This window comes from Schistocerca piceifrons, chromosome 8 (assembly GCF_021461385.2).
Source record: "Schistocerca piceifrons isolate TAMUIC-IGC-003096 chromosome 8, iqSchPice1.1, whole genome shotgun sequence".
Lineage (NCBI taxonomy): Eukaryota > Metazoa > Arthropoda > Insecta > Orthoptera > Acrididae > Schistocerca > Schistocerca piceifrons.
In genome coordinates, this window is record NC_060145.1 from 391,459,005 (window position 1) to 391,484,446 (window position 25,442).

At 44.5% G+C, this 25,442-nt stretch overlaps 1 protein-coding gene across 1 annotated transcript in view; it reads left to right on the forward strand.

Moving 5' to 3' along the window:
- Positions 1-25,442, forward strand: part of LOC124711355 (glucose dehydrogenase [FAD, quinone]-like) — a 108,171-nt gene that overhangs the window by 2,522 nt on the left and 80,207 nt on the right. The window contains exon 2 of the mRNA XM_047241391.1: positions 15,725-15,895. Coding sequence (XP_047097347.1) covers positions 15,725-15,895 — 171 coding nt within the window. The remainder of the gene's footprint in view (positions 1-15,724; positions 15,896-25,442) is intronic.

Here is a 25,442-nt window from a genome sequence, read left to right on the forward strand (position 1 = left end):
CGACGGACTTGACCAATTCTAGCAGGACAGTGCGACATCCTACACATCCCGAATCGCTACACAGTGGCTCCAGGAAAATTTTCTGAGTTCCGCTGGCCGCCAAACTCCCTAGACACTAACATTATTCAGCACATCTGGGATGCCTTGTAACGTACTATTGAGGAGACATCTCTAAATGCTCGTACTCTTACGAATTTATGAACAGCCCTGCAGGATTCATGTTGTCAATTCCCTCCAGCACTACATCAGACATTAGTCGAGTTCATGCCACGTCGTGTTGCGGCACTTCTACATGCTCGCGGGGCCCTACACAATATTAGGCTGGTATGACAGTTTCTTTGGCTCTTCAATGTATGAAACACTGGTACGTTAATAACCGCGACTGTGCATGCATTGTGTTGTACAGGTGCCGGATGTCAGTTTGTGGTATGGAGTTCCATATCTGTCGCACCTGGAAGGTCGATACGGGGACAGGTAATGGTTGTTATGGACGACGCTGGAGTTGACGCTCGATAGTGTCCCATGTGCGCTTGATGGGAGAGAGTTCTGGTGATCGAGCAGACCAAGGCAACATGTCGACGCTCTGTAGAGCATGTTGGGTTAAGAGCCGTACGTAGGCGAGCGTTATCCCGTTGGAAAACACCCCATAGAACGCTGTTCATTAATGGCAGCACAATAATTTGTATCACCAGATTAACGTACAAATTAACAGTCAGGTTGCTTAGAATAACCGCGAGAGTGCTTCCGATGCCATACCAAATATCATCAACGACCATAGCTGCAGCCCTAATTCCAGTGGGTCTACCAAACAGACAGGCTAGTTGCAGACCCTCAACTGGCTCCCTTCTAACCAACACACGGCTATCACTGGCACCGTGGCAGAACCAGTTTTCATCAGAAAACACAACAAACGTTCACCCTGCCCTCCAATGAGCTCTCGCTTGTCTCTTTTGAAGTCCCAAATGGCGGTGGTTTGTGCTTCAAAAGGGTCAAATTGGTCGAAGCGCTATGGGGCCTAACATCTGAGGTTATCAGTCCCCTAGACATAGAACTACTTAAACCTAACTAACCTATGGACATCACACACATCCATGCCCGAGGCAGGATTAGAACCTGCGACCGTAGCGGTCGGGCGGTTCCGGACTGAAGCGCCTAGAACCGCTCTGCCTTTTCACGCATCATAGTGTTTAAAACGTCATATTTCCTGATCTATGTGACATGCAATGATATAATTTTGTACGTACATTCAGCGGCATATGTGGATACTGTTTGAAAATGTGTTTCAAATAGTTAGTGGAAAAGAAACAGCGTAACAAATTTAAACGTCATGTAGAATGCGGCAGTGTTTCACCCATCTCAGTGTTTATGATGTCATACCCTCTGAACTATGATAGGTAAGTGGTTCTTACCCCCATAGTGATTGTTGTCTGACGGTAAGGTATTTGTGTGAAAAGTTCGATTGCAATCGGACTAATGATTTAGGAGGAGTTATGGAACACACACACACACACACACACACACACACACACACACACACACACCACACACACACACACACACACATATATATATATATATATATATATATATATATATATATATATATATATATATATATATATATATACACACTCTCTAATATATATGGATTTATTTTCACAATTACATAAGAATTGTTTAAATATCTATTGTTGATTTTATTCCGGTATTTTACTTTTTATTTCACAGAATCACACTGCGACTTCTTTATTGATGGGTGTAAACGTAATGTGAGAGAACTGAAATTTACGTTCTGAAAAACTACAGTACCCTGTAGCAAGTAAATTTTTATGTCAAACTTTGCAGGCTTAAGCTTTTGCGTAAAAATGGCACTTGGTAGGTTCAAAAAGAAAGTTTGCAAAACTGACGTTACTGTTGGGACCTACATTTTTCTTTACCACCACTCAGAACATTTTAAGTATTTTACTGGAGAAACAGAAAGGTGCCCATTGCGGTTGTACTGAAATTCTTCCTCTGAATGAGTCTCTTGTGCGTTTGCAGATTTGTGGTCGCAGGCTACTGCAAAATCGTCGTCTTTCTTTGTTTTTCACTGACGTCTTCTTCCACAGGCTGACTAATAATTCTGTCAGACTTGGGACCGTTAAAATTTACGCGTTTCTGCGACACAACTTGTACTAACTCGCAACATGCACATTTCAACAAACAAACAAGGCCATAATGCAACCGACAGTAAAACATTGTAGGGTTGGCGACTTACCGAGGAAAAGAAAGGACGGTAGGGATATAGAAGCATTCCGCCAGAACTGACCCTTGGAGAGTGAGTTCGAAAATTATCGCTCGGGGTGACAGACGACACCTTCGCGAGCTAAGGGGTTTTTGACGATGACGAAGCTTTTTTACTTTTAGTTTTACGTTAAACAGAAAAAAAGCATCAAGCGTGAAGTTACACGATTTCAGGATTTACGAGACCAAGGGGAAAAACTCTTGACTTTGCATCTTTAGCAGTGAAATTTCTTTTCTGCCGTACAAATTGCGACTTACTGCCAGATAAAAACAAGAAGCACAGAATTTGTCTTTTTAATTGCAGTCTATGGTCCCAAACAAAATTGTCATCAGGCTATAAATTTCGTTCCACAACGATCATCTTCAGATCTAATTATAACGGACACTATCCTAATGTGATTAAACCGAAGTCGCATCGTCAGTAGACATGAACAAAATCAGCTAGCATCGTCTAACAGATATAATTCACACATCAGGGAAAGTTTTTTATCACCTCGGTTCCGAGAGCTCCAGAAGCTTGCATGATACCTCGTGTGGGAGGGAGAAAGAGGTGTGAATTTGTATTTAAACTCTATAAATGAAATGCAAGGAGGGCTGTTCAACATATAAGTGGTTTATTCAGTGAGGCTTCATAAAACTACATATGCAATAATAATTGAAATTTTATCCAGTTCATTTAACAATCACACACAAATTATTCAAATAATGATAAACGAAAGTACAATATTTCCGTCGCCAGATACTGTAGAAAGTATCATAAAAAACAACAAATATAATTGAAATGGCACCAACAGGTCACAACAAGTGAATTATATAAGGTGTCTGCCCTGGTATTTGCCTTTTAACATGTTTAACATGAGCATTGTATGTCTTCATTCTAATTTAACATATAAATAAATTGCACGAGACGGGTTGACCTGGTGTAATAAATGAGAAGGAATAAAAAAAAACAGCTGAACAAAAAATGATTCAAATGGCTTTGAGCACTATGCGACTTAACTTCTGAGGTCGTCAGTCGCCTAGAACTTAGAACTAATTAAACCTAACTAACCTAAGGACATCACACACATCCATGCCCGAGGCAGGATTCGAACCTGCGACCGTAGCGGTCGCTCGGTTCCAGACTGTAGCGCCTAAAACCGCACGGCCACTCCGGCCGGCATAGCTGAACAGATGACTCTGCTCGCGGGAAACGGCCAAAATTCCCCGGGCCACTTGAGATTCTTGGGCACCCAAGTCGTGCTGTTGCTATTCAACTCGCCGGTCTGTCCGTGTTACCTAGAATCGTGGCAAAGTTGTTTTTCGCTCTGTTTATAGTTTCCGCTGGCTCGGGCACACGTGCGAATGTCTACGGCTTCTATTGGCAGCGTGTTGATGTATGCAGCGTCTTCGCCTGTCGCTAATCCTCTGGGGGCCTGCCCTCTGTGAAGTGTGCCGACATAGGAGCTCGACCGCCGCTCGCCCGTGGGCGCACTACCTGTGTCCACCTGGTCGCCGGGCTTCCTAGCTACGAACGCATCAGAAGAATTCCTTCCATGCACAAAGTGTACCAAGTTTGCAAAGAGAAGAACCATAGCCCTTTACCGATGCTTAATGACACAATAATTCACCCCCATCACACTTCATATATTGCAATAAACTAATGACTGATTTTAAAAGCAATTATCTCCTTTAATTAAAAACATGAAAAGCTTTGACGCTTTTCAACCTGTACCAAAATTGGAATAGAGATCAAGATAAACATCATTTCCGCCCTTTTTATTGTTCATGAAAACTACACATTGCATATTGTATCACCATAGAGCGAGAACTTCAGAGGTGGTAGTCCAGATTGCTATACACACTGGTACCTCTAATACCCGGTAGCAGGTCTTGCATTGATGCAAGCCTGTATTCGTCGTGGCATACTATCCACAAGTTCATCAAGGCACGTGGCCGAGCGGTTCTAGGCGCTTCAGCCAGGAACCGCGCTGCTGCTACGGTCGTAGGTTCGAATCCTGCCTCGGGCATGGATGTGTGTGATATCCTTAGGTTAGTTAAGTTTAAGTAGTTCTAAGTTCTAGGGGACTGATGACCTCAAATGTTAAGTCCCGTAGAGCTTAGAGACATTTGAACCATTTCATCAAGGCACTGTTGATCCAGATTGTCCCATTCCCTCAGAGTGGTTGGCGGGTCATGTCGTTCATAAACAGCCCTTTTCAGTCTATCCCATGCATGTTCGATAGAAATATCACCCCAAGTTTAATTGTATGTAAGTGAGAAGAGTGGCAAGTACGGGTCTTCTAATTAAAAGCTGACACCAGGAATAGTTTAAGTGCGGTACTTGAAGATACATATAATAGTTTAACTGTGCAATGTTGCAAAAATTCATCTTTTGAATACACTACTGTTCAATATTTGTTAAAACTATACTAGTGGACCTCCGCCCCCCCCCCCCCCCTCTTCCCCCGTATTTTCCGTGCGATATATGTATATAATGTGTACAATACGCATCAAAGGTATTAGTCAGAGCCTCGTCCGTTATATAATAAACATTTTATGAATTTACCGTGCAGTTATACATTTTATGATTAAAGGTGCTTTCAGTGTACTTAAATAAGGCATGAACGTTAACATTAGGTTATGCTATGGGTCATTCACATACGTTGGCTTAAAGAACTCTCAACCAAATTGCCTTCTTTCAACATAACCTAGACTTCGGGCTACGCTACACAGCCAAAATATTGGGTGGGGGGGGGGGGGGAGGGGGGGGCGTAACATACAAGTGCTGTTGCCTGGTAAACATGTGTGAAACTTTCCTCAGAACAAATTAGCTTCTTGGTTCATTTCTTCGACGTAAATAATTTATACATCAAAGTAAGAGACGTAAGGTCCCTAGAACGAAGTAGGAACTTCGGCCATTAAACGGCGCTGAACGTTCAATGCTACTTTTAGTTGCTACTTGCAACATCTAATTGTGGTTGAAATCACAGCCAGATACCTTAAAGTTGTTACTGTGAAAACTACGACTTCTCACTCATTGTGATTTGTAACAAATACGTGATTTCTGGCACACCTCTCGACATTTGATTGTAGTGGACTGGCTGCTACCACTGTTGTGGCTACCCTCTGCGTGCTGAATGCGGTAAAATGTGTGGACACCTTTGCGCGTGTCGATATCTCTTATATTTTGTAATACACTCTATGACAAAAAAGTACTATGCACCACGAAGGAATTATCCGAATGACACGGAAATCGGTAGATGTGACGTAACATGTACAGACAAGCAAATGATTAGAACTTCAGAAAAAGTGAGCAAGTCAGTACATGTTGGTCCACTCCTGGCCCTCATGCAAGCAGTTATTCACCTAGACATTGATTGGTATAGTTATTGGATGTCTTCTCGTGCCAAATTCTGTCCAATTGCTGCGTCAGATTAAAAAAATCTCGAGCATGTTGGAGGGCGGTGGTGGTGGTTAGTGTTTAACGTCCCGTCGACAACGAGGTCATTAGAGACGGAGCGCAAGCTCGGGTTAGGGAAGGATGGGGAAGGAAATCGGCCGTGCCCTTTCAAAGGAACCATCCCGGCACTTGCCTGAAACGATTTAGGGAAATCACGGAAAACCTAAATCAGGATGGCTGGAGACGGGATTGAACCGTCGTCCTCCCGAATGCGAGTCCAGTGTGTGATTAGCACACCACTACGCCACATCGCTCGGTTATGTTAGAGGGCCGCCGGCCGCGGTGGTTGTGCGGTTCTAGGCGCTCCAGTCCGGAGCTGCGCTGCTCCTACGGTCGCAGGTTCGAATCCTGCCTCGGGCATGGGTGTGTGTGATGTCCTTAGGTTAGTTAGGTTTAAGTAGTTCTAAGTTCTAGGGGACTGATGACCACAGCAGTTGAGTCCCATAGTCCTCAGAGCCATTTGAACCATTTTTTGTTAGAGGGCCCTGCCAATAATGCTCCAAACGTTCTCATTTGGTGGAGATCTGGCGACCTTGCTGGCCAAGGTATGGTTTGGCAAGCACAAGCAATAACAGTGAAAGCCCTCGCCGTGTGCGGAAGTGCATTATCTTGCTGAAATGTAACTCGAGGATGGCTTGCATGAAGAGCATCAAAATGGGGCGTAGAATTTCCTCGACGTACCACTGTGCTCTAAGGGTGCCACGGTTGACAAATGCCACGGATGAAAACCAAAGGGGGCTTGCTATTAAAAAAAATTGCACCCGAGATCATCGGTCCTGGTTGTCGGTCCGTATGACGGGTGACGGTCATCTTGGTAGCTAATCACCGTTGGGGCGTCTCCAGACACGTCTCTGCTGGTCGTCATGGTCTGGAACCTCATAGACTGGAATACAATTCCCGCTTCGAACTGAGTCCCAGCGACCAGCGAGGACATGTCTGGAGATGCAAACGACAGCGCTGGGATACCAACCTGGCTGCTGCGCGCCGTGCAGCGCGACAACCGTGAGTGATGGTCTGGAATGCCATTTATTTCTATAGGACCCCTTTGGTTGCCATCCGCGGAACCCTTACAGCGCAGCGGTACTCGACAATATTCCACGCCCTGTTTTGTTGCTCTTCATGCAATGCCATCCTGGCTAACGTTTCAGCAAGATGATGCCTTCCTAAACTGGCGAGAGTTTCTGCTGCTTGTCTTCGTGCTTACCAAAGCCTACCTTGGCCGGCATGGTAGGGTAATCCTAAAAGTAAGGTCTCCTATTTTTTATAAGTACAGAACTCTGTTTGTGTGGCAGTTGGTGACACTGTTATGAAGAATCCTTCACGCACTGTGCGTAAACATGTGCACGCCACGCTGAGGCGATCAGTCTTGGCTTGGCAGCCGTTAAGAATGGAGCTCCCGTTGGATGTTACCACCAGGTAAGAGTTGCGCGCAATTATTCGGTTTTTGAACGCAAAGGGCACTGCGCCGATTGAAATCCATCGCCAATTGACGGAACTGTATGGTGAGTCGTGCATGGATGTCAAAAATGTTCCTAAGTGGTGTAGAGAGTTTGCAGCTGGTCGGACTGAAATTCACGACGAACAAAGGAACGGTAAACCGTCAATTTCTGAGGAGACAGTGTTGAAGGTTGAGCAAAGTATGCGTGAAGATCGGCGGATCACCCTGGATGATCTCTGCACGTTGGTTCCTGAGGTTTCCCGAAGCACCGCTCATAGAATTTTAACGGAAACATTGAACTACCGGAAGGTGTGAGCAAGATGGGTGCCACGCATGCTGACTGAGGACCACATGCGGCAACGAGTTGATGCTTCCCGCGCATTTCTTCACCGCCGAACAGGACAACTTTCTGGACTCAACTATCACGGGTGACGAAACTTGGGCATACAACATTACACCTGAGACCAAGCAACAATCACGCCAGTGGTGGCACCCTTCTTCGCCAAAGCCGCGGAAATTCAAACAAACACAGTCTGCCGGTAAAGTCATGACAACCGTTTTTTGGGATCGGTAAGGGGCATTGTTGGTCGACGTTATGCCCACTGGGACCACAATTAACGCTGACAGGTACTGTGAGGCTCTGAAAAAACTCAAACGGGCAGTTCAGAACCGGAGAAGAGGAATGTTGAGCAAAGGAGTACACATTCTCCATGACAACGCTCGCCCACACGTCGCTCGGTAAACCGTTGTCTCCTGCAACAGTTTCAGTGGAACATAATCACCCACCCACCATATGGTCCTGACTTGGCGCCCAGTGACTATCACCTGTTCTCTAAGTTAAAAGAACATTTGCCGGGAAGCGATTTAGCTCCGACGACGAGGTGAAAGAAGAGGTTCATAACTTTCTGAACAGCATGGCGGCGAGCTGGTATGACATGGCATACAAAAACTGCCACAGCGTCTACAAAAACGTATCGACAGAAATGGTGATTATGTCGAAAAATAGCTAAATGTTCAAGCTCTAAACTGACGTAAACCATTGTACGAATAAACAGGTCCATGTACTTATAAAAAAATAGGAGACCTTACTTTTGGGATTACCCTCGTATTATGGGAAGGGCCTTCCAACTGACTCGGGATTCTGATAACTAATGCACCAGTTGGACAGAATTTGGCACGATATCCTTCAAGATGTCAATTTCAAGCCGGGTGACTGCTTACATAAGGGCCGAAGATAGATCATCGTGTTACTGACTTGCTCAATTTGTGAAGCTCTTTCTCTTGAATAAAGCATCCAATCTGTCTGAAATTGTAATCATTTGTTTGTGTGCACATGTATGTTACATCTACCGATACCATCCTGATTCAGGTAATTCCTTCCTTGTGCGACGTATTTTCTTTTGTCTTAGATTGTATGATTAGAAAATACACTCATGCTCATAAATTAAGGATAATTGCAGAATGTGGTGCCACACAACTTGGCACTACACAAAGCAGGCGCTAATAGCATAGGAGGATAGGGAACACACACGACACAGATCTGTAAGTCCACGGTATTGGTGATAAGTCGAGAAAACCGTCACGAAACACATGTGCTACAAAACGCCACTGTTCCCTGCGCATCTACCCCGACATCAATATGGGATATGATCACCATGTACACGTGCACAGGCCGCACAATGGGGTGGCATACTCTGGATCAGATGGTCGAGCAGCTGCTGGGGTATAGCCTCCCATTCTTGCACCAGTGCCTGTCGGAGCTCCTGAAGTGTCGTAGGGGTTTGAAGGCGTGCAGCAATACGTCGACCGAGAGCATCCCAGTCGTGCTCGATGGGGTTTAGGTCTGGAGAACAGGCAAGCCACTCCATGCGCCTGATATCTTCTGTTTCCATGTACTCCTCCACTACGGTAGCTCGGTGGGGCCGTGCGTTATCATCCATCAGGAGGAATGTGGGACCCGCTGCATCCCTGAAAAGGCGCACATACTGGTGGAAAATGACGTCCCGATACACCTGACCTGTTACAGCTCCTCTGTCAAAGACATGCAGGAGTGTACATGCACCAGTCATAATCCCACCCATCAAACCACGACCTCCATACAGGTCCCTTTCAAGGACATTAAGGGGTTGGTATCTGGTTCCTGGTTCACGCCAAATGAAAACCCGGCGAGAATCACTGTTCAGACTACACCTGGACTCGTCCGAGAAGGTAACCTGGGACCACTGTTCCAATGAGCATGTACTGTGTTGTTGACACCAGGCTTTACAGGTTCTCCTGTGACCAGTGGTAAGTGGAATGCACCTTGCAGGTCTCCAGGCGAATGAACCATGCCTGTTCAGCCGTCTGTACACTGTGTGTCTGGAGACAACTGTTCCAGTGGCTGCGGTAAGGTCCCGAGCAAGGCTACCTGCAGTACTCCGTGGCCGTCTGTGGGCAGTGATGGTGAGCTATCGGCCTTCTTGTGGTGTTTTACATTGTGGACGTCCCGTACTGTAGCACCTGGACACGCTTCCTGTCTGCTGAAATCGTTGCCATAATCTTGAGATCACACTTTGTGCCACACAGAGGGCCCTTGCTAGGAACGGCCTCCAGTCGCCCTAGTATTCTACCTCACATAACGTCATCAATATGTGTTCTTTGAGCCATTTTCAACACACAGTCACCATTAGCACGTCTGAAAAAGTCTGCAAACTTACTCGCTGCACCGTACTCTGACATGCACCAACACACCTCTGCGTATGTGGACTGCTGCCAGGGCCACCGTGAGACCACCGCAGGTCAAATGCACCGCATGGTCATACTCCGAGGTGATTAAAACCCGCAAACCGCCCACCAAAGCGTTGTTTCACCATGTATCAGCATTATCCTTAATTTATGAGCATGAGTGTAGTAATAATCTTGCGTGCCATGCTTTTGGTATCAGATTCACGGTGAAAAAATCACTGGTTTGGTAGCCGCTTCACGATAGGTACGTGAAACTTAGCATTAAGTTGGATAAGTCTGTTTGGGTCAGTAGCCTGATCTCAAACGAAAGCTTACCACATAAGTATTTCTTGGAGTCAGACTTACATTCTAAGCACCCACTGAAGTGATTTGGTATATTCAAATGGTGACTACGTGCTACGGATTTAACATAATACGAGGGTCACTCAAAAAGACACGCACAACACTTTCTTTCAAAAATCCCAAATTTATTCTGCATCTTCGTTACTCGTGGAAGTCATAGAAACATCCTTCTCGCTTGTGCTCAAATTTGAATTAAGCTGTTTCCCAAATTACATTGTCGTAGTACTCCATCAAGGTGGCTGTTGCATTTAATGCCCGCTTCAAGCAACATGCAGAGTTATAGTAGTTCTGACTTATACCATTCAGGTATATTGGTCTTAGTATAGCGGTGGAGTAAAGCAGCTGAAAGAGACATTCTGTCTTTCAAGAATGTATCAACATACTGTAAACGTACCAAAGGTATATGAAATAAACTGAATGTAAAAAACAAGCATTGTACAGTTCTTTTGAAGTGATTTTTGTATAAGTTAACACACGGCCACTGAGTTCTCTTCATGGTCAGCCGTTGTGGCCGAGCGGTTCTAGGCACTTCAGTCTGGAACCGTGCTGTTGCTACAGTCGCAGGTTCGAATCCTGCCTCGGGCGTGGATGTGTGTGATGTCCTTAGGTTAGTTAGGTTTAAGTACACTACTGGCCATTAAAATTGCTACACCACGAAGAGACGTGCTACAGGCGCTAAATTTAACCGACAGGAAGGAGTTGCTGTGATATGCAAATGATTAGCTTTTCAGAGCATTCAAACAAGGTTGGCGCCGGTGGCGACACCTACAACGTGCTGACATGAGGAAAGTTTCCAACCGATTTCTCATACACAAATAGCAGTTGACCGGCGTTGCCTGGTGAAACGTTGTTGTGATGCCTCGTGTAAGGAGGAGAAATGCGTACCATCACGTTTCCGACTTTGATAAAGGTCAGATTGTAGTCGATCGCGATTGCGGTTTATCTTATTGCGACATTGCTGCTCGCTTTGGTCGAGATCCAATGACTGTTAGCGGAATATGGAATCGGTGGGTTCAGGAGGCCTCGAATCACTAGCAGTCGAGATGACAGGCATCTTACCTGCATGGCTGTAACGGATCGTTCAGCCACGTCTCGATCCCTGAGTCAATAGATGGGGATGTTTGCAAGACAACAACGATCTGCACGAACAGTTCGACGACGTTTGCAGCAGCATGAACTGTCAACTCGGAGACATGGCTGCTGTTACCCTTGACGCTACATCACAGACAGGAGCGCCTGCGATGGTGTACTCAATGACGAACCTGGGTGCACGAATGGCAAAACGTCATTTTTTCGGATGAATCCCGGTTCTGTGTACAGCATCATGATGGTCGCATCCGTGTTTGGCGACATCGCTGTGAACGCACATTGGATGCGTGTATTCGTCATCGCCATACTGGCGTATCAGCCGGCGTGATGGTATGGGGTGCCATTGTCACACGTCTCGGTCACCTCTTGTTCGCATTGACGGCACTTCGAACGGTGGACGGTACATTTCAGATGTGTTACGACCCGTGGCTCAACCCTTCATTCGATCCCTGCGAAACCCTACATTTCAGCAGGATTATGCACGACCGCATGTTGCAGGTCCTGTACGGGCCTTTCTGGATACAGAAAATGTTCGACTGCTGCCCTGGCCAGCACATTCTCCAGATCTCTCACCAATTGAAAACGTCTGGTCAATGGTGACCGCGCAACTGGCTCGTCACAATATGCCAGTCACTACTCTTGATAAACCGTGGCATCGTGTTAAAGCTGCATGGGCGGCTGTACCTGTACACGCCATCCAAGCTCTGTTTGACTCAATGCCCAGGCGTATCAAGGCCGTTATTACGTCCAGAGGTGGTTGTTCTGGGTACTGATTTCTCAGGATCTATGCACCCAAATTGCGTGAAAATGCAATCACATGTCAGTTCTAGTATAATTTACTTGTCCAATGCATACCCGTTTATGATCTGCATTTCTTCTTGGTGTAGCAATTGTAATGGCCAGTAGTGTAGTTCTGAGTTCTAAGGGACTGATGATCTCAGATGTTAAGTCACATAGTGCTCAAAGCCATTTTGAGTTCTCTTCATGCATTTGCTCACAATGATGCTGTTTCACCCTCTCACTGCTGAACGTGTAATGAGAATGTGTACGTATTTCATGCAGAAATCTGTTAATGCGTCAGGGTTGGCCAGAAATGGAAAGCAGTGGGCACCCGTTGAGGTGAAATATCAAACATATTTTTAACTGCATGAATGTTTAATGCCATAAAAAGGAAAGGCAGGCCTAGTGAAGCCACTGAGTCTGAATGGGCTGCTGCCCAAGGGAGCAGGATATCAGAACGTCTGGTCAGGTCGGAAGCTGCCAGCAGAAGAGAGCGAACGGCGTGTCCGCTCCCAGAGGCTGGCCGCGTTCCCACACCCACTTGACCACCTCCAGGCCTCCCTATTGGTCAGCCAAATCGAAGACGCGCAGTTCGGTAGTGTTACCTCGCCAGCAATACGTGAATTTAGCTGCTGATGGTTCAACACGTGAGTTTCAAAGTGGTTATGTCCGGTTCTGGACAATGTGACTGAGACGCTGCAACTAGCCGCCAGGCAGAAGGCGCTGACGGACATCAAGTGAAAAATAAAAATCAAATTTTTATACTAATAAATCCACTCATTAGCGGCCCCCACTGTACAAATCTTTTGGGAAATAGGTATATTGTTTAAGCACCCCAAGCTTGCCTCCATGTGGTCGTAACTGACAAATTTGTCTGAAGAGAAACACACTTTAAGCTTCAAATGTAATTGGAGCCCTTTAATGACACAGTTGTTTTTCTAGTTCAAATATAGAAGTCGCACTGAGTAAATTTTTAATTCACATTACCATACAAGCCCACACGTCCCATTTACACTTCCCATTTACTATTGGAAAATCACCTTGTACAAATAAGCACACTCACACTGTTTGGCACTGTGCAAAGGGCAATGCGTTATGCCCTTGGCATCTGGCCTGCCCCTGTAGCTCAGCACGAAATGTACTGGGCCAGACGGGATCAAAACGCAGTCCCCAGCGTTGATGACGGTGGTGGCTTGTGGCCGGCAGGACGATACTGAACAACAGAAATGCATGCCCAACTAGATGGCTCAGGCTCGAATCCCAGTCCACCAAGAAGGCAGCCAGGAGCAAGCAGACAGCGAAGTCTGTTACTGAAGACAAGGTCTGTTGGTGGCATCTTGCTGGTTCATTTTGGCTCGAATACTGGCACGGATCTTGCCTAGTGACAATCAGCTGGGCAGGACAGAGTGTCCGGATTTGGCGATGTATACCTCTAGCCTGGTCCACTAACATTTCTGAGGCAATAGCAGTTTTGCTCGTCAATTCAGGGGGTGAGGACAGACAGTTGAGCAACCACGACACCAGTGCTCCAGTTTTCTTGTCGTAACAGCAGCTCTACAGCCCCGGTAGTACTGTAATGGGGTCGCTATTTCTCCTTTCAGAAGCTTCAGGTGGCGACTACGCGATGTCATTGTTCTGAATACAAATTCCTGCGCCACTGCACCTACGTAGTTCCTGTCCCGCAACACGCCTGCACCTATATACATACTCCGCAAGCCACCATACCATGCGTGGCTGAGGTTACCCTGTACGACTACTAGTCATTTACTTTACTGTTGCATTCACAAATTGGGTGAGGAAAAATCGACGGTTGATAGGCCTCCATACGACTCCTAATTTCTCACATCTCATTTTTGTGGTCCTTATGTGAAATGCATTATGGAGGCAGAAGAATCATTCTGCAGTCATCTTCAGATGCTGCATTTCTCAGAAAGAACGACCCTTCTCATCAGGGATTCCTATCTGAGTTCCCAAAGCATCCCTCAGACTTGCATGTTGTTTGGACCGACCGGTAGCAAATCTAACAGCCTGCCCCTGAATTCATTCGATGTTTTCCTTTAATCCGATCTGGTTCGGATGCCAAACACTAGAGCAGAACTCAAGAATGGGTCGTACTAGTGTCCTACATAAGGTCTCCTTTGTAGATCAACCACACTTTCCTAAATTTTCCCCAGTTAACCAATGTCGACCATTCACCTTCCCCAACACAATCCTAACATGCTGGTTACATTTCATATTGCTTTCCAACATTACGTCCATATATTTAAACAATGTGACTGTGTCAAGCGGGACACTACTAACGCTGTATTCGGACATTGATTGTTTGTTTTTCCTACTCATCTGCATTAACTTCCATTTTTCTACATTTAGAGTTAGCTATCTTGCGTCGTCCTACAGTCACTTAACGATGACACCTTCCTGTAGCGCCGGCCGCGCTGACCGAGCGGTTCTGGCGCTTCAGTCCGGAACCGCGGGACTACTACGGTCGCATGTTCGAATCCTGCCTCGGCCATGGATGTGTGTGATGTCCTTAGCTTAATTAGGTTTAAGTAGTTCTAAGTTCTAGGGTACTGATGACCTCAGATGTTAAGTCCCACAGAGCTCAGAGTCATTTGAACCATTTGAACCTTCCTGTACACCACAGCGTCATCAGGAAACAATCACAGATTGCTGCTCCCCTGACCGTCAAATCATTTACGTGTATAGAGAATAGTAACGTCCTATCACACTTCCCTGGAACACTCGTGACGATACCCTTGTCCCTGACGAACATTCGCCGTCGAGGACAACGTATTGGGTTCTAGCCACTCACCTATTGGGAACCTATTCTGTACGGTCGTACCTTTGTTAACAGTCTGCCGTGTGGCAATGTGTCAAAAGCTTTTCGGAAATCTGGGAAAATGAAATCTGCCTGTTTTCCTCCATCCGTAGTCCGAAGGGTGGTTCAAATGGCTCTAAGCACTATGGGACTTAACATTTGAAGTCATCAGTCCCCTAGACTTAGAACTACTTAAACCTAACTAACCGAAGGACATCACACACAGTCATCCCCGAGGCATGATTTGAACCTGCGACTGTAGCCGCAGCGCGGTACCGGACGGAAGCGCCTAGAACCGCGCGGCCACAGCGGCCGGCTCCGCAGGATGTAATGTGAGAAAAGAGAAAGTTGAGTTTCTCACGAGTGAAGCATTCTAAAACCTGGCTATGTGTTCAAGAATACTGTAGCAAACCGCTGTTAAGAATATTGGCCTGTGAATTTGGGGGTCAATTCTTTTACCATTCTTTTATACATGCGTCACCCGTTCTTCTTTCCATTCTTTTGGGATTTTGCGCTGTTGAGGGATTCGCAACTGAAATGGAATTCTAGCCGGACCTGGTGATTTATTTGTTTCCCTCTCTTTCAGTTGTTTCTTCCCGCCAGGGATGCCTATTGGTATGGCTCCATGCATGAGTCTGAGCGATAGATAGTCGATGGTACGTTTGTAGAACACCGTCCTTACGACGTCGTCCACTTTGCCAAGTGGAAGCGTGGCGCAACAGAGTAATCCGGAAATTAGATGTAGCGGATCGTTTCGTAACAGTGCTAATCATACAAAGGAACTGCAATGAGATTCTGTGTGCCCCAGGAGCGGTCCTGGCGAACCGGCTAAGCGAGGTGGACGACTGGACGGTGCTGCTGGTGGAGGCGGGCGGCGACGAGACGGAGATCTCCGACGTGCCGGTGCTGGCCGCCTACCTGCAGCTCAGCAAGCTGGACTGGCAGTACAAGACAGAGCCCCAGGGCACCGCCTGCCTCGGTAAGTCTCCTGCTGACTGCTCTACTGAGCCAAGATGTCCCAGTGAACGTCTGCCCTAACTCGACTGTCCGTTGCTACTAGATCTACAACTTAGCTTCCGCCATTTTTTCTCGAGGTTCGGGGCTTTATTGTGAAAAACTTACAAAAAAAAATGCATAGTATTGCCCATTGAAGCATCCCCAACTCTTTGTTTTTTTCCTTTATTGTTATTTTCATACCTTTACAATCAGGTAGGCTGTCAGCGGCATGCTACGCCGCTCTTCAGCCACAGAGTTGACAATGATATAACACAGAATGGAGATTCAGAATAAATGCAGTGACGGTCAAAAATAACGGACACAGAAATACAATAAAACACGGAACCGTTCACACTCGACGATAACGACACCGAAAACATGTTGACACAGCGCACATAACACTGATGAATCCGATGGCACAAGTGAACGTATGAGCGTGACGGCGGACACTAAAAACACAAAACGACGGCACACACACGCGAAACTGATGGCGATGATCTCCGGCGCGCGAATGTCCACAGAGCATGTACAAGTCCGGGGACCTGCCAAGAGGGGAAGAAGGGGGAGTGAGAGGGAGGGGGGTGAGCAAGGATGCCAATGGCGGAGGAGACGGAAGTAGGAGATGGAGGAAGGGCTGGAGGGGAAGTCTGGGGGAGGAGTGGGGAGAAAGGGAGGAGGGAGGGAAGGGGGAGAGAAGGGAGGGAGGGTGCCCAAAGGAACAAACACAGGAAGAGGGAGGGAGGATCAAAGTTGGTAGGAGGGGTAGATGGAGGGGAGGAGGGCATCATCAGGGAGGGGGACCTGGAGGAAGCCATCTACGGAGAGGGTGTGGAGAGGGGAGAGATGGAGAGCAGGTGGGACGTGGGAATACAGGTGCGGCAGCGGGCGGGGGTGGGAGAGGACCCCAACTCTCTTGTGGTTCCGCTTTTAGGTACTCCACGTCGACGTCTGCTCGTAGATACGTGTCGTCGGTAGGTTTTCCGGCTTTACTTCCCGACGTGACAGCGACGACTCTCCGATGAGGTGCAGGCCTTGTGTTTTACTATTACTACGAGTCTTGTAAGTATCGTTTTTATTTAGTAATTTGCTTGGCTAAAACTCTCCACTTTTATGATTAAGACAGCCTGCGCCACCTTTCGGAGGGAGTGGGGACGTCAAAGAGTCACATATTAAGCAGTCTGTAAAACACGTAAACGTTCACTTCAGTTAGCGTGTTACTTAATGCCTTCGCTTTCCGCTAGAAGGTGCTGACTTTCTGCTGAATAGCTTTGGTTCCGTAAAACCTTCACTGATTAGTACTGGGTAAGTGAAATAAGTACAACACTATTTTATTTCACTCTATATTCAAGGATTAAGATGGTGATGGATGATGGTCTATTTAATATGCTCCTAGTCTGGAGGAATCTATATATCTGCAAATGCCGATATGCACGCGCTCTACGTCCAGATTCGCAAATAACGGCACACGACACTTTCAAAAGTCCACACGTTAATATCTGAATACCGGTACCTCTGAATTCACCCGTATCAGCAGATAATTTGAGTTTCTGTCGTCAATATGTCCGTAAAGTTCCAATCTAGCACTAAAGTCCTAAAATCCCCTTAATACTCCGTTGCTACCAACAGTCAGAGATCGTACACTACATCACTTTTAATCTCCGTAATAATCTAACAGTTTATAGTGAATCTTAACACGATAAAGTCCAATCTAATTATTGTCTCGTTGACTGACACGGGTTCCCCGCCCTTTAACGAAACAATCAAGGAAAAAAGGGCGGCAATAATGACGATCAGGCTTTTTTATAGGTTTTTCATCACAGGAGTTTAACGTCACTGCTTTCTCCATGACGGAGCTTCCGTGGTTTTGCTGTACGTTTTGCTGATATACTATAATTTTGATCTGCAATTACCGATCTCTGATTCTACACTATTTTCCCGTCTAAAAATTCTGTTCTCAATTTTAAATTATTCTTTCCATAGCTTTTATCCTGTAAACTGAAGCGAGGTGTGTTCTTAATTTTAAATTATTCTTTCTATAGCTTTTATCACTGTAAACTGAACCGAGGTATTACACCATCGCTGGCCACTACATTCTCCCATCTTGCACGCGAATCCCGTGGCGGAAGACTGGGCGTCTTTTGTGGGGATCCATGAATCGATTCATATGATCGGAAGTGCTGATCAGCCAGACTGTATGCCAATGATCGAAAAATTTGGAAGTTAGAGAGAGCAACGTATGGAGAATACCGCAGGAGGGATAGGACTTCTTATTTCAACGTTTCCATGTATATTTTGACGGGTTTTGCGGCATGGGGTCGAGCACTGACCTGCTGCAAAATGACCTCTACGTGTCTATCGCTGTATTGTGGCCATTTGTGTTTCAGTGCTGGGCTCGGACACATCAGTTCCTTTCGATAATGATGTCCTGTGACTGTCTTCGTCCTTTTCAATAGCTACGAAGACGTTCTGTCTTCCCCGCCATGCCGGTCTTCGACATCAAAATCACCGTTCTTAAGGCGTTGAAAACATTCTCTGTACGTTCTTCCACTAATAGATCTCTAACCATTGGTCTTACCCAGCATTTTAAGAGCCACAGCCGCAGATTTCTTCATATTAAAGCAGAAAATTAAAACTTCCCGAAAATGGCGAGAAATGGGTACGTAAGTTGACGTACTTAATCGAGAATAACCTTATGATGCAATCACAAATCGACTAATATTTTTATGGTATGTTTACAGATGCCTAAGCTGATTGTATTACACCTATTACCAACCACCTGAACCCCACTTGCCGCTACTGCCGTCTATCACAAAACGGCGGAAGCAAAGTCGTAGACCTAATAGATGGGATACTCCTATTCTAGGAAGGAATTACTTCGTTACTCTTCAACTCCATTACTTTGGCTCACCAGTCTTCTGACTGGTTTGTTGCGGTGTGACAAGACTTTTTCTCATGCGACTTCTTCTTCTGTGCCAGTCTCTTCGCACCAGTGCAGCACCTTCGTCCAGCATCTGCAGTTGTTTGTTGTGTATATTCTACATCTCCAGCAAGGTTTGCCGTCTATGACTTCTTCTATTACCACGCTAGTTATTCCCTGAGGTTTTAATACATGACCAGTTACCCTGTCTCATCCTCCCAAGGGAAGTGCATGGCCTAGAGCACTAAGAACCACACGCAAGTATCCTTAGAATATAAATCGTTTATCCCAAAAACAATGGTATGAGCCATTCGCGTGCAAAACTGAGCATCTTACCATTTGAATAATAACCTATTCAAGATCTAGGAGAGGAAAGAAACAAAATATCGGTATAACAAGACAAGAAAGACATATTTCAAAGTCGAATCTTATTCCCGCCCCCACCCCGATTAAAATATTTACCCTATCTGAACAAAAAACTATTTCTACTGACCTGATAGTGTTGCACAACCATTCAATCTGCAAGAATGGGATTTCAATGAAGCGGTTAAAGCAAAGTGGAACAGTATACATCTGACTAAACCCACTTTTTCAAATTCACTTTTGCATTCAAGCAGTCCACTAGCAATCGCCACACTAATTACATATTCAAACGAGGATATCGGTATGTCAATATCGCAACCGTACTATAACATAAGCGTGTATTTCTGTGCAGAAAGTTGACTGTATAGGACAGAGTGAAGTCTGACAACTTTACTTGTGGTTTTTTACATGGAAGTCTTACAAAATCAACGATCCTTCTCACATAGCGTTTATATTACGTAAAAAGTACATATCAAGAAACAGCCAATATTTTGCTGTCCTATTTGGTGTATTTTTGATAGTATTTATATCAATATCTTGTTTCTTCTCGCTTCCAAAGTTCCGCTTGGAGACCTTGAATAGGGGATCATTCACAGGTCTCTCGTAGTAAGCTGCGTAGTTTTGCTCGCGAATGGCTCAAACCACAGTTATTGGTATGAGCGATTTATGTTGTAATAATAATTTCGTGAGTTTCTGCGCGTTCGAGTACACGCACTTCCCTTGTCAACGTTTTCCATACATTTCTTTCCTCGCCGATTCAGAGGAGTATTTCATTTCTTAACTTGTCAGTTCACTGTGTTTTCAGTCCCCTTCTGTGACATTATATATCAGCTGCGTCGATTTTTCTCTTTCCACTTTATCTACAGTACAAGAGTCACTTCCATACAGTCTGCTGCTCCAGTCGTACGAGCTCGAACATTTCTTGCTCGAGTTAGACGCCTATGTTTCGTTGTAATAGAATTGTTTTGGCGAGAAACTCTCTCTGCCTGAGCTAGTCTACTTGTTACATCATCCTTGCTTCATCCGACAAGCATTGTGGTTCCAAGGCAGCAGAATTCCTTCACTTTGTCTTTTACTTCCTTTGTTTACTCCAGATCTATATTCTTTGCATAGTGGACTGTTAATTGCGTTCAGCACGCCAGCAATTCTTCCTCGCTTGCAAAGAGTGCCTAGATCATCAGTGAATGACAAAATTGATTCCCATTCACTTTCAATTTTAGTTCCGTTTTTGTATTTTTATTTTACTCCCTTCATTGGTTCTCGACATACATGTTGAACATTGGAAGAGAAAGAAGGCGTCCAGTACATATGTCCTTTTTTAATCCGACGAGTATCAGTAGCATTTTATCCATTAATGAAACAGTTAAATTTAGCATGAGTAATATTAAAACTACAATAACAATAATAATAATAACAGTAGCTATGAGCTGCCCACCACTGTAGAAATAAACAAGGGTGAAGGAGAGACAGAACTCACAGTATAGAATTAATGAAGCGCTGCGTTTGCAGTACGCCTGGATACTGCTGTAGGCGATTACCAAAAAAATTAAGGAACTAGTTTATTTTCCAAATTTCCATTCACAAATGGGTTATGAAATCATTCTCTGGCGAAATTCAAGTTACAGTGATAGTATTTTCACAATACAGAAGCGCTTTATAAGTATTACATCTGGTGTTAATTCAAGAATATTCTGCAGAGACCTCTTCAAGAAACTGGGTACTTTGTCAACTTTATCACAATACAGATCTTCATTAATGTCCTTTGTCACTAACAATATTTCTCTTTTCATAGAAGGTATTGAAAAGCATGAGTATCACACAAGGACCAAAAATAACCTCTACAAAACCATCAAAGGATTAAAATTTGTACACGCACATTCAACAACCTACCACAGCACATTAAATGTCTTTTAGGTAATGTATTGGACATTAAGACAAATATAAGAATTTTTTGTTGGGCAACTGCTCCCAACTCACTGAAGAGTATCTTCACAGAACCAACGAAATTTAATGTTTTAAGTTAATGCATAATTAGAATGAGCACTGTAAAACAATAATCTGATGACATTTCACTGCTTTGCGCCTAAATTAAATTAAATGTACATCTCTGACATTTTTAAATGCGCTAGAAAGCACTCTACAGTGGATCCACGGATACGACTAATACAAAGTATAGTAAAATCGAAGAAAACGGATATAACAAAAATGTCGAGGAAGAACATGGCGGCTAAGATGAGGTGAACTAGAATGAAGATCAAGAGAGGAAAAGGCGGAGAAAAGTAAAGAGCGAAGAAACTATGTGGATTTTCTGACGGAGAGGTAGAAAAGAAATATTTTTATCACCGTGGCATTAAGTAAAAGTTTAGCAGAAAGTGTTTCAGTATCTCTACGGGATGGCACAGTGATTAAGGCACTGAATCCTAGCGTAGGAGCAGCGATGTTCAAAATGTGTAGGTATAACCCTATTTACATCTACATGTACTGTATATCTACATACATACTTCACGAGCCACCGCACTGTGCGTGGCGGAGTGTACGTTGTACTGCTGCTAATTGTTTCACTTCCCGTCCTTGCAAACAGAGCGAGGGTAAAGCGACTTTCTATATGCCTCCACGAGCCCTAATTTCTCTTATCTTATGCTCGTGGTCCTTACGCGAAATGAACGTTGGCGGCAGTAGGATCTTTCTGCAGCCAACTTCAGATGCTATTCTCTAAATTTTCTCAATGGCATTTCTCGAAAAGAACGTCACTTTCCCACCGGGAGTTGCCATTTGAATTCCTGAAGCATCTCCGTAATACTTGCGTGTTGATCGAACCTGCTGACGACAAATATAGCAGCCCATCTCTCAATTGCTTCGATGTCTTCCTTCAATCCGACCTGGTGGGAGTCTCAAATACTCGAGCAGTGCTCAGCAATGGGTCCCACTAGTGTTCTATATGCAGTTTCCATTACAGATGAACCACATTTTCTTAAAACTCTCTCAATAAGCCGAAGTCGACCATTCGCTTTCTCCATTATAATCCTTGCATTCTCGTTCCATTTCACTTTGCAATGGTAAGACTAGATGTGTAATCGACGTGACTTTGTCAAGTAGCAGACTAATAATGCTGTATTCGAGTGTTACGGGATTGTTTTTCATGCTCATACATTCCTCTACATTTAGAGCTGGCTACGATTCATTACATCAATTAGAAATTTTGTCTAAGTCGTCTTGTGTTCTCACACAGTGATTCAACGACGACACCTTCCCGTAACCCTAGCGTCATCGGCAAACAGACGCAAATTGCTGCTCACCCTGCCCTTAGATCATTTATGCGTATATAGAATAACAGCGGTCCTATCATTCCTCCCTGGGAAACTATGGACAATACCCTTGTCTCTGATGAACACTCGCCGACGGGGACAACGTGCTGTGTTGTATTTCGTATGAAGTCTTCGAGCCACTCACGTATCTGGAAACCTATTTTGTATGCTAGTACCTTCGTTAATAGTCTGCAGTGGGGCAGGAATATGGAATCTGCCTGTTGTTCTCCATCCATAGTTCGCAGGGTATAATGTGAGAAAAGGGAAAGCTGAACTTCAAAAGAGCGATGGTTTCTAAAACCGCGCTGATTTGCAGAAAAAAGCTGTTCTGTTTCGTTATGTATGAACTGAGAATTTGTTCAAGAATCCTGCAGTGAACCAATGTTAAGCCGGCCGGAGTGGCCGAGCGGTTCTAGGCGCTACATTCTGGAACCGCGCGACCGCTACGGTCGCAGGTTCGAATCCTGCCTCGGGCATGGATGTGTGTGATGTCCTTAGGTTAGTTAGGTTTAAGTAGTTCTAAGTTCTAGGTGACTAATGACCTCAGCAGTTAAGTCCCATAGTACTCAGAGCCATTTGAGCCAACCAATGTTAAGAATATTGGCCTGTAATTCTACGAGTCAGTTCTTTTACCCTTCTACACACAGGATTCACTAGCGCTTTTGACAAGTTTTTATTAAGTCGTTATTTTGCTTGTTTTGGTGCAAATTTCGGAATGCGTTTTAAACTTACTTCCCAATGAGGTATAGACCTGACCCTTTCGACTTAGCCTGCAACTGGATGAGATTTCAATATTAACTCGATTTCGTATCTGGTGTGTGGTGGAGGGTATTTTCTCGGGTTCTCGGCTAGATCCTTTGCTAAGGTATGACGGTGGTAATTGTTACATGCTTCGCGCATCGATCTTTTTACAACTGCACAGATCTCTAGTAGCTTTTGCCTATCGTCATTTTGCCCATTCTCTTTTGAACCGAGAGTGCAACAGTCACTGTTTCCTTACGTTTTTCCAAATTTGAATATTAATGCCCGGGGGGTACTTTCCTTCCATAATCCAGTTACTTTGCGCGTATGTCTCCGGAGCGCGATTTACAATCAATTCAGACTTTGATTACAAAACCTCTACGTCCATCATATTGGAGTTAAATGATGTGCACTCATTGTTTAAGTGGGTTGCTAACGACTACTTCTCAACTTTTTGTAGAAAAAATACTCCCCTACCCTTCTCGACGGATTTATTAACTTAAGTAAACACAGTTGAAATGATGACATCATGATTACTAATACCTGTTGAAACATCCCCTTTGAACAATTTATATAGGACTGTGCTTAACCTGACACACAATACTTTGTTAGCGCAACGCAATCTGACTTTCAAAATTCCCTACAAAAGAATGGCCCTGACTAACATTAAACTATACCTTTCACAAATCACTTACCTCACAAAAATCTTCGCTGCTCAAGCTACTGCAATACAGCAAGCGCCACTACTGCCAGCTAAATAAAAGATTCAAACTACTAAAGGCACTAACTACTGATAGGGATAATTAGCAAATGAAAGATATTAATAGAGAACAAACAATGTATTTACCTTAATATCATCACAAGTCATAATATATATATCAGTTCATGACAAATTGCAAACCTCCGCCATCTCTCTCCCCACATCCACCACTGCTGGCGGCTCACCTCCAACTGCGCAACGCTACGCGCTGTTCACAGCCAGCTGCCTAACACTACAATGGCGAGTATTACAACAATGCAAAGCAGCCACAGACTGCACACAGCATAGCCAGTGATTTTCATACAGAGGTGGCGTTACCAATAAAAAAACCTAAACAGCCTACTTACATAGCCCCCATGCTCCCCACAAAAATTTTTACAAATGGTGTTGGGCACTGGCCAATACAGATTTGACAAAAATTTATCACAATTACAGTAACAAAGATATAAAATGCACACACTTATTGATACAATGTTGATGAAAAGCTAAAATTTCTCACAGTCCATAAAGACAGTCCAGATTGTTCAGTAAAAATGCAGAGTTTTTCTCAAAGTTTGAGCAGTAAAAGAAAATGCACACAGAAGTAGCGGATTTCCATGCAGTCTTGAAGAAGTAGTGTTGTCCTTCCAAAGGAAATACAGTGCTGATTCGACATGCAGACAGGTAATGGGCCACAACAGAGTAAACCCACAGCAGAGTCAGTCGACGTTTTGAAGAATATTGGTAGGTAGGTCATCACAGAGCAAACCCACTGTAGTCCTGGTAGAGATTACGGTATTGGTGGGCCATCAGAGGTGCAGACCCACTGCAGTCCTTGTAGAAATAAGGATATTGATGGATCATCAAAGATGTAGACCCACTGTAGTCCTTGTAGAGATAGCCAGCAGCCATCTGTTGTGACTGTGCAGGTGCACAATCACCACTGAAGAGTCTTGCGGATAATGTAGCAAGTCCATAACCACCACTTGTGCGCTCACAAAGTTTTTGGAATTGTCCTTAGAACCAGCAATGCTGTTATCCAGTCCCTTGCTGAATCATTAACACACGTGCAAACACTAACAGTCCCTACTTCTCACATATTGTGCATATACTATGACCAACAGAAACGTGTGCAGTGAAATGTAACTAACAAGCTAATAATATCATGAACTGGTGACAATTACAATTTTGTAACATAAAAATACAATAACAAAGGTACAAAATACATCATTAAAGAACATAATAATACAGATAACATTTGTAGTACAGGCTTTACAAAAGAATCGAAATAACATATACGTCAGTGTTCCAGGAATTATGACATGAGTACATACATAAAGGATCACAATAACTTTTGAAACATCAACTTCACACATGAGCATTGAACAGAACAGAATTAATAATGTCTAACATCTTTACAAAGTAAATAACATATCATTAATGCCAATTATATTTGAGGATAACA